General features: G+C 55.0%; 1 protein-coding gene across 3 annotated transcripts in view; it reads right to left on the bottom strand.

The window, feature by feature from the left end:
- Window positions 1–10,150, bottom strand: part of IDUA (alpha-L-iduronidase) — a 79,936-nt gene that overhangs the window by 3,718 nt on the left and 66,068 nt on the right. For all 3 annotated transcript variants that reach the window (XM_048851473.2, XM_048851475.2, XM_048851476.2), the window contains 3 exons: window positions 9,420–9,545; window positions 8,230–8,306; window positions 5,652–5,752 (listed from right to left, as the gene is read on the bottom strand). In XM_048851473.2, the coding sequence (XP_048707430.2) occupies window positions 5,652–5,752; window positions 8,230–8,306; window positions 9,420–9,545 (304 nt within the window). The remainder of the gene's footprint in view (window positions 1–5,651; window positions 5,753–8,229; window positions 8,307–9,419; window positions 9,546–10,150) is intronic.

The raw sequence follows: 10,150 nt of genomic DNA, 5'->3' as shown, positions 1-10,150 counted from the left end.
ACTTCAACAGCCATGTTCCCTGATTTGCAGGGAGCAGCCCTGATGTCATTAGGGCTGCATGTGGTCTCACATTTAGCCATGGGAAGGCTGAGGCTATGTTGTGTTCAGCCCTCTGCCAGTCACCGGCAGCACACGTAGACCTGAACCCACACCCAGTTTTCCAGCTCCGTGGGGAGGGAAAAGCTTTGGCTTGCTGTTTGGTGGAAGGGCAGAATCACGGCTGTAAGACACTTTTGTGAAAAAAAATCACGGTGGGATTGCACCACTTGACTGTCCAGGGTCAGAATCCATCACCTGCGCTGCTCTGGTCATGGCCCCTGTGTAGGACGTTTGGCTGGGAGAACACCCCCAGCGTAAGTGGGCCTATAGCAGGTTTAGAGCGGGCATGGCTGGCTCCCACGCCCAGGGCAGGGCAGGGCAGTGTGCTCTGGCTATCTCTCCGAGAGCCTTTGCCAAGTAAACAGCAGCTCCCAAGATGGTCTAACTTCAATCACAGCAGAAAATCAGAGACCCATATCCTGCTCCTGCAAGACAGCTGCTCCTGGGCTCTTTGGGCTGTGTTTAAGTTCTCTCTCGCGAGCTCGCCCGCCCGCGCCAGCCGCCCCTGCAGTTGTAAGACGTATTGCAAGAGACCCTGTGTTGCGGACAGTTGTGTTCCCAAGTCTCCCTCAAGAGGTCCAACACCCCACGGGATCGCCGCCCATAGAGGAGCTCGAATGGGGAGAACTTCGTGGACGCCTGTGGGACTTCTCGAATTGCCAGTAGTAAAGGAGGGAGCAGCTGGTCCCACTGGTGGAGGTCCTGGGTGGGGAAACGCCGCAATATTCCCTTCAGGGTCCGGTTAAACCGTTCGACCAATCGGTCAGTCTGGGGATGGTAGACCGAGGTCTGCAATTTCTTAATCCCCAATAGGGCACATACCTGACAGAACAGCTTAGACGTGAAGTTGGTCCCTTGATCAGTGAGTATCTCCCGTGAGAGGCCCACCCTTGCGAAGATCTTCACGAGCTCCGCAGCGATAGTGCAGGTGGTGATACTTCTTAAGGGGACGGCCTCGGGGAAGCGGGTGGCGTAGTCCATCAGGACGAGGATGTATTGATGGCCTGCCTTACTTTTTGGAAAAGGCCCGACCAGGTCCATTGCTACCCGCTCAAATGGTACACTTATGACTGGTAACGGGACCAGGGGGACCTTCCGTACCCCTGCCGGGGCTGCATGTTGGCAGTCCGGGCATGACGCACAGTAATCCTTCACCTCACGGTGGACGCCGGGCCAGAAGAACCTGGCCAGGACCCTGGCCACAGTTTTTTCCTGCCCTAAATGGCCGGCAGCTGGGATGTCATGTGCAAGCTTCAGGACTGCCCGACGATGCATCCGGGGGACCGCGAGTTGGGTCCGGACCTCTTGGGTCTGGGGGTCTCGGTCAAGGCGGTAGAGCCGCTCGTGGTTGAGTTCAAACCTGGGCCATTGGGTGGTGCGCTGCGTCCACGACCTCACCATCCACCCGGGCCAGCTGCTCATAGGCAAACTGGAGCATTTGATCCCAGCTAAAGTCCACCAGGTCAGGAGGGGGACCAGCCATTTCCAGGCCATCCTGCCCGGGGGTGGGACCTGGGTCAGCTCCAGGGTTGGAGCTCGAGTCAGGTCCTGTCTTCGTCTCAGGGCGGGCTCCCTCGAACGCCTCTTTGGTGGGTAGGGATTGGAGCACCTCGGCGAAGTCTGGCCAGTCGCAGCCCAGGATCACTGGATAGGCGAGGGATGACGCCACCGCCACATTTATTAACTGAGTTGCTCCATTCACCGTGATGGGGACCCGAACCATGGGGTACGATTTTACGTCTCCATGGATGCACTGAATCCGTACTTCCCCAATGGTCCGCTTGGTGTCCGAGAAGAGCGCCTGGCGGACAAGGGTCTGCCCACAGCCCGAATCGACTAGACCCACCACGGGGACCCCAGCAACTTCCATGGGAGCTGTCAGTTTGGCCACGGAGAGCGGACGGGCCCGTCGCTCCCCGGTGCACACCAGGCCAAAGTTGCAGTCCATCGCAGGACAGCCCCGTTGCAGATGACCGTACTCGCCACATCGGAAACAAGGTCCTACCTCTGGGCGCGCCGGCTGCGTGGGGGCACCAGTGGGGCTGCAGAGTTGGCTGGGGCCCAGTGGTCAGGTTAAGCGTCCAGGGCCGGAGAGTGGTGTGGGTTTGGGGCGTCGGGAAAACTCGGTCCTGCCGCCATCTGGTCGTTGGGTACGGTGGGCTGCGTTGGTTTGGGAAGTGGGCCCCTCCTTTCAAGTTTCTGTGCATTGGGTCCAGGGTTTGGGGGGCAGGCGGCCGGTCCTATCAGGGCCTCTGCCTCGAGAAAGTCCTCCGTAAGTGCGACGGCCATGCTCAGACTTTGTGGCCAGTGCCACAACACCTAAGCCCTCCCCTGGGGCTGGAGGATGTGCACGAATTGTTCGAGGATGACCTGTTCAGTCACCTCAGCTGCAGTTCGACGCTCGGGTTGGAGCCATCGGGTACCTGTGTCCTTCAGTTCCTGGGCCACGGCCCGGGGTCTGGCGCCCGGCGGGTAGACCTTTTCCCGAAACCGTTGCCGAAAAATCTCCGGGGTAATGTCGAAGGCATCCAAGATAGTCATTTTCACTTGAGCATAAATGCGGGCCTCATCATCTGGGAGCCCACAGTAAGCCTTCTGGGCCAGCCCCATCAGATATGGGGCGAGGAGGGTCACCCATTGGTCAGGTGCCCAACCAGCCACTGAGGCAACCCGCTCAAAGGTCACCAGATAGGCCTCCGGGTCATCCTCAGGCCCCATCTTGGCCAGACGGATCGGTGGGGCGGGAGGGGTCGGGGAGGCTGCCCTCTCCAGTTGAGCCCCACCATGGCCCGGCCACCGAGTTGCAAGCTGCTGGAAGCATTGGGTTTGTTGTTCATGGTGCTGGACTCCCAGAGTTTGAAGCAACTGCTGCTGGTGGGCCCCCAGCTGCTGTATGAGTTGGTGCTGCTGCTATTGCTGGCTCTCAGCCAGGAACTTGATAAGCCTTTCCATCTCCATCTTTCCAGTAGGGGAGCTTCAGAAGCCCCCTCGCACTAACCCCTTTCTGCAGGGATAGGGATCGCCTGCCCAGATTCTCCACCACTTGTGACAGGTTTCAATCGGTCCTCCAAGCCCCTAGGGGGCGATGGAGAGCTATGGTTCCACTGGCGGGCCTTAGTCACATCTTTCGGGCCCTGGGGAATTAGCGGGAAAGGTGTGCCGGCCCGAGCCTGCGGCGCGCCCCTCGGGCAGGGGGAGGGCCGGCCCGAGCCTGCGGCGCGCCCCTCGGGCAGGGGGAGGGCCGGCCCGAGCCTGCGGCGCGCCCCTCGGGCAGGGGGAGGGCCGGCCCGAGCCTGCGGCGCGCCCCTCGGGCAGGGGGAGGGCCGGCCCGAGCCTGCGGCGCGCCCCTCGGGCAGGGGGAGGGCCGGCCCGAGCCTGCGGCGCGCCCCTCGGGCAGGGGGAGCGCCGGCCCGAGCCTGCGGCGCGCCCCTCGGGCAGGGGGAGCGCCGGCCCGAGCCTGCGGCGCGCCCCTCGGGCAGGGGGAGGGCCGGCCCGAGCCTGCGGCGCGCCCCTCGGGCAGGGGGAGGGCCGGCCCGAGCCTGCGGCGCGCCCCTCGGGCAGGGGGAGGGCCGGCCCGAGCCTGCGGCGCGCCCCTCGGGCAGGGGGAGGGCCGGCCCGAGCCTGCGGCGCGCCCCTCGGGCAGGGGGAGCGCCGGCCCGAGCCTGCGGCGCGCCCCTCGGGCAGGGGGAGGGCCGGCCCGAGCCTGCGGCGCGCCCCTCGGGCAGGGGGAGCGCCGGCCCGAGCCTGCGGCGCGCCCCTCGGGCAGGGGGAGGGCCGGCCCGAGCCTGCGGCGCGCCCCTCGGGCAGGGGGAGGGCCGGCCCGAGCCTGCGGCACGCCCCTCGGGCAGGGGGAGCGCCGGCACAGGTTTGTAGCACACAGTTCTGCTACCCAAGGCAGACTGGCCGGGGTAGGGGAACGCAGGCCCACCCAACTCCACTGCGTTCCAGCCCAGGGCCCTGACAGTGGCGGGGGCTGAAGGTCCCGCCGCTCGGTCAGCAGGGGGCCATCCGCGCCCGCTGACCAAACACACCCACCCCACGGTGCAGTTCTGCCCCGGGCTACTTCCTCCCCGGTCTCTCAAGCGGCTCTCTCCAGTCCCTCCAGCTCATCCGGCTCCCCCTCTGTGTCGGACTCACGCTGGCCCGGGCTACAGCTACAGGTTACAGGCTACAGGTCCTCCGGGTACTCAGCGGCTGGCAGTCCTGGTCACCACGGGCCTTCCTCCTTGTCAGGTTCCTCCTGGCCCAGGGCCTCCCCTGGGTCGGCAGCAGGATCGCGAGGGAGCAGCCTGTGTCTCCCTCCCTCCCTGGTGCTCTCCTCACTGGGAAAAGGGCCCCGTCCTTGTACTTCCTGTCCTACCCCTCCCCTTCCGGGGACTGGCGTAAGCTTGGTCTGGCCCCGCCCATTCAGGCTGAGAGGGTGGCTCTTTACCCTCTGGTTCAGAGAGAAGCCACCCTGGCTCCCTACAGGGTGATAGTTCTGTGTTATTTGTAACCTGTTGTTGTGGTTACCCGTGGTCATGATCTGATTTCCCTTGGTTAAGAAACACAGATTTGTTTTCTCTATCACTAGATTACAGTGCTGTGTTGTTATGCTGCAGCTGATACTCAGCTGAATCAAACAAGTGTGTATTATTCTCTCGGTCATGACTGTGTGTCCAGCAACACGAGCTGCACGTTACAGGGGATGCTTTTGGAGTGGCTTGGGGGCCTACTAAGGTGCAGAGCAAAGGAGGGGCTGGCAGAGCCCTGAGGAGAGTGCTTAAGTGGCTGGAGGGGTCCGGGAGCTGACATCTAGCTTCCACAAGCAAAACTCCCTCACATGGGAGGTGGGGGACAAGGTGACTCACAGGCCTGGGCATCCTGAGAGAGTATCACACACCTACACCTTGAACTGAAGTACAGCAGCTGATCTGGCCCCTGGTGTCATCTGTGGGGCCTGTCCAAAATGGGATTCTGCCCTGCTTCTGATGAAGTCACTGGCAAAACTCCCATTGCCAATAGCAGAGTCAGGATCAGGCCTGTTCTGGGTAAGCGCCCGGGGCAGGGACCATATCCTCCGGCGCTGTAAAGAACCACGTCCACACACGGCACGTAGTGACAGGAATATTACTACGAATAACTGTGTGGATAACTCAGTACAGCAACATCTGGTGTGAGCTTTCCTTCCCTGTTGGTCCTGCCTGTGTGCTGTGGCAATGGAACACAGGGGCCAAGGATGGAGGTGCTTCTAGTGTTCAAACCACTGTTGACTTCAGTGGGAGTTTGCTTCAGTGAAAACTGAGCAAGGACCTCAGGATTGTATGCTTAGGGACAGACGTGCAAGCACTGTCCATGGTGACCATGACTTACTCACAATAAGGGCTGCATCCTCTAGACCTAAGGGTATGATCCCCAGGAGAGGAACCTGGTCTTATTTTTGGCAATGAAGCACTTTGAACACACCTGGCTCTGTATTCCTTAAACTTAATGACAAATATAACTTAGTACACTTTCAACCGAGTTGGAATGCTGAGGGGACAAATTAAACTGAGTGTGAATGCTGACTTTACCTGGACTGTAGACCCAGAGAGTGAAGATCGTGTCTCTGGCATTAATCCGTCGGTATGCTTTTCCGTCCGGTGAAAACTCAACTTCATATGTTTTCAGACATCTAGGAAAGAAACCAAACACTCAAAAAGAAAAGGAGTACTTGTGGCACCTTAGAGACTAACCAATTTATTTGAGCATAAGCTTTCGTGAGCTACAGCCCACTTCATCGGATACATACTGTGGAAAGTGTAGAAGATCTTTTTATACACACAAAGCATGAAAAAATACCTCCCCCCACCCCACTCTCCTGCTGGTAATAGCTTATCTAAAGTGATCACTCTCCTTACAATGCGTCTGATAATCAAGGTGGGCCATTTCCAGCACAAATCCAGGGTTTAACAAGAACGTCTGGGGGGGGGGGTAGGAAAAAACAAGGGGAAATAGGTTACCTTGCATAATGACTTAGCCACTCCCAGTCTCTATTCAAGCCTAAGTTAATTGTATACAATTTGCAAATGAATTCCAATTCAACAATCTCTCGCTGGAGTCTGGTTCTGAAGTTTTTTTGTTGTAATATTGCAACTTTCATGTCTGTAATCGCGTGACCAGAGAGATTGAAGTGTTCTCCGACTGGTTTATGAATGTTATAGTTCTTGACATCTGATTTGTGTCCCTTTATTCTTTTACGTAGAGACTGTCCAGTTTGACCAATGTACATGGCAGAGGGGCATTGCTGGCACATGATGGCATATATCACATTGGTGGATGTGCAGGTGAATGAGCCTCTGATAGTGTGGCTGATGTTGTTAGGCCCTGTGATGCTGTCCCCTGAATAGATATGTGGGCACAGTTGGCAACGGGCTTTGTTGCAAGGATAGGTTCCTGGGTTAGTGGTTCTGTTGTGTGGTATGTGGTTGCTGGTGAGTATTTGCTTCAGGTTGGGGGGCTGTCTGTAGGCAAGGACTGGCCTGTCTCCCAAGATTTCTGAGAGTGTTGGGTCACCCTTCAGGATAGGTTGTAGATCCTTAATAATGCGTTGGAGGGGTTTTAGTTGAGGGCTGAAGGTGACGGCTAGTGGCGTTCTGTTATTTTCTTTGTTACGCCTGTCCTGTAGAGGTGACTTCTGGGAACTCTTCTGGCTCTATCAATCTGTTTCTTCACTTCCGCAAGTGGGTATTGTAGTTGTAAGAATGCTTGATAGAGATCTTGTAGGTGTTTGTCTCTGTCTGAGGGGTTGGAGCAAATGCGGTTGTATCGCAGAGCTTGGCTGTAGACAATGGATCGTGTGGTGTGGTCAGGGTGAAAGCTGGAGGCATGTAGGTAGGAATAGCGGTCAGTAGGTTTCTGGTATAGGGTGGTGTTTATGTGGGTTTGTGTGTGTGTGTGGGGGGGGAGAAAACCTGGATTTGTGCTGGAAATGGCCCAACTTGATTATCATACACATTGTAAGGAGAGTGATCACTTTAGATAAGCTATTACCAGCAGGAGAGTGGGGTGGGGGGAGGTATTTTTTCATGCTTTGTGTGTATAAAAAGATCTTCTACACTTTCCACAGTATGCATCCGATGAAGTGAGCTATAGCTCACGAAAGCTTATGCTCAAATAAATTGGTTAGTCTCTCAGGTGCCTAAAGTACTCCTTTTCTTTTTGCGAATACGGACTAACACGGCTGTTACTCTGAAACCAAACATCTCAACTGGCTGCTGGTGACCACGGAATGGCCATACCTCCCTGTCCCTGCCATGTCTGTGCAGGAGGGTGAGGAAGAGAAATGCTTGGGGTTGCACACAACTGGCCAGGGAAGTCCTGTGCTGCAGCAGACCCTCCAAACACAAGGAGCAGGGGTCATGGCTTGAAAAGGCCACAACAGAGCACCAGGACTGACCGATCTGCGAGGTGTTGAGAGCCTTTGACAAACTGGTGAGCCCCTTCAGTTTCCCCAGATGCCAGGGGGAGAGACAAGGCTAAGCACCCCAGGGGAGATATTCAGCATCTCACAGGCGTAGGCCCAATATGCAGGAAAGCCAGCATTTAGTGAGGTGAACTAACCAACCCCAAAGGATGCACTGAGTTGGTTGTCCTGTGTTCCCAATCTGCACATTAGTCTAGATAGGTTTGTTTCTGGGGTAGCATGTCTGCAGACAGATGGCTACGTCTTCTGACCTGGACACAATCCTCGCCCTTTATCTCCGCATTCCTCGTTACTCACATCTGGCAGAGGCAACTTGCACAGGACTGGATAAAGCAGCATCTCTTAGTACAGGGGCTTTTGTGGAGCCTCCTATCTCCTCCAGGGGTGCAAGACACCCTGAATTGCCGTTGTGTGTTAGTGAGGCTCCAAGCTCGGCTCATGCTGAACAGGCAGAGTAGCCAAGAACCTGCTCAAGAGTTCCTCCCATGATATCGCACACGGGTTCTAACAATCGTTTTGGTGATTAAAGCTACTGTGCTTTGGAAAAAAATCGACAAAGTGCCAGGGATACTGCCTAGCATTTTGCGGAGAGAGCAAACAGGGCTTAGCCATTTTATGCCTAGGCCTGATAAGATTACATCTGTGTCCTGGTCTTACTTCTACCTCGGTCTTCCAAACGCACCTACCTTGAAGCCACACAGTCATCGTCCCAAAGTACTGCAACCTGCCCCTTTGTCAGAGGGATCAAGTGAACGCCCGCCACCTGAGAGCAGAGAGAGGCCCACATTAATATAGAGGGAAGAAGTGTGTTGCTACGATAACACACTGATGATGCAGCAGCATCGGATCATATTTAACCCCTTTAATACGTAGTCTTGGCTTAACTACTTTGAAGTAAATGGGTAGCTAAAACTTCGGTGCCTCAATATGGACTTCAAATGAAGTAGCCTGGTTTTCCCAAGTAGTGAGCACCAAGGAGCTCCCTTTGATTTCTGTGGGAACCTTGGGGAAAAATCATTCCACTTATTTTGATGCCTCAATCTGGATTTAGACTCAGTTTTAGATCCTTTTTCTCCAACTTCTTGGCCCTACAGTTCTGTAGCCCAATGCTCTCAACTCCCCATATGTATCCCTGACAGTTAAGGGTACTCAGCACCTCACAGGACATGCCTAACGGGTGTTATCACAGCTACGACTGCGTCTTATGTGTGATTATAAAACATCTAAACAGCTTAGCTAAAATGTTATTTATAATGCTTGGCTTTTAAGCTTTAAAGCCTCGGTCCCATTTTCAAGACTAGGAAATGCTGTACTTCCCATCATTTCATTAATGATTTTTTCCAGCAATGGGTAGTTTTGATTTTTAGCTCAGCTGGTTGCCCACACCACCTGCTGTGGGGATGTTTATCCTGGAATGTGAGGCATGGAATCGCTTTGTCATGGGAAAATTTGGCTCCTTGCTTAAATAATTCTCCTATGCTACCTTATAACAATGAGCCGACTGAGGCATTGCTGCCTTCATTAACTGAAGTCTGATAGCTCAATAGGGTATGTCTATACTGCGATTACACACCTGCGGCTGGCCCGTGCCAGCTGACTTGGGCTATGGGGCTGTTTAATTGCAGTGCAGCTGTTTGGGCTTAGGCCGCAGCCCAAGATCTGGGACTTCCCCCCACGCAGGGTCCTAGAGCCCAGGCTCCAGCCTGAGCCCGAACGTCTACACTGCAGTTAAACAACCCCTTTGCCTGAGCCCCATAAGCCCAAATCAGCTGGCACAGGCCAGATCCTTGCAGTGTAGACATGCCCATAGAATTCAACCAGGCTGTACAGGAACAGTGACAAACTCAGCCCGCTGACACTGAATCATGGTACATACTTGATTGGGAACAGAGTGAGGTCTTGCACAGACATGGATGAGGAAGACTGATGGAAGTGGGAGTTCCTGTTTCAAGATCAGGTGGCCATCCCCAGGAAATGGGAATGGTCCGGTCACCACCGGGTCCTGCAAAACCGAAGCCGAATGGAGGCGGTTTGTAAAGAAATCAATATTCACCATTCTTTCTACAGTCATTTTATAGCTCCACTGATTCTGCAGTGTAACGTTGCTGTACCTCTAAATTAGCACGGCCACTTTTAATGGCATTTTAAAAGTTTGCAGCCTGCTAGATCATAACTTGCAGCATTTCTCAGTGAAACAGGAGACTAATATCTATTCCTCTACTTTATCTAACTGTTCAGTGATTGTAGGGCCTGTTTGCCTGACTAATTAGTTAGGACCCAGATATCCAAAATGTAGGTTGTGACCTCGGGGAGGGGGCCAAAGAAGGTCATACAATATGCCAAGGTTTCCAAATTTGGTAATGTTGAAAACAGGAAAAAAAGGACAGGCAAGAGCCTTGTAATGTGTTCCACATGGCCAGCACATTCCTGGGACCTCCGTTCTGTGTAGATTAGTGCAGCATATGAATGGGTACAGCAGACGGCTAAGAGTATTAGACTTCTTCCCGTGTGTGTGTGTGCCTGATATAGGACAAGTCCCCTAAAGAGCCCTTAGGCTGACATGAAGTGCAAGAAGCCATGCACGAACCCCACTGCAGGACTGGAGCA

The sequence above is a fragment of the Caretta caretta genome, chromosome 5 (assembly GCF_965140235.1).
Source record: "Caretta caretta isolate rCarCar2 chromosome 5, rCarCar1.hap1, whole genome shotgun sequence".
Lineage (NCBI taxonomy): Eukaryota > Metazoa > Chordata > Testudines > Cheloniidae > Caretta > Caretta caretta.
Note: the sequence above shows the minus strand (reverse complement) of the source record. Positions and strands in the feature narration are given on the sequence as shown.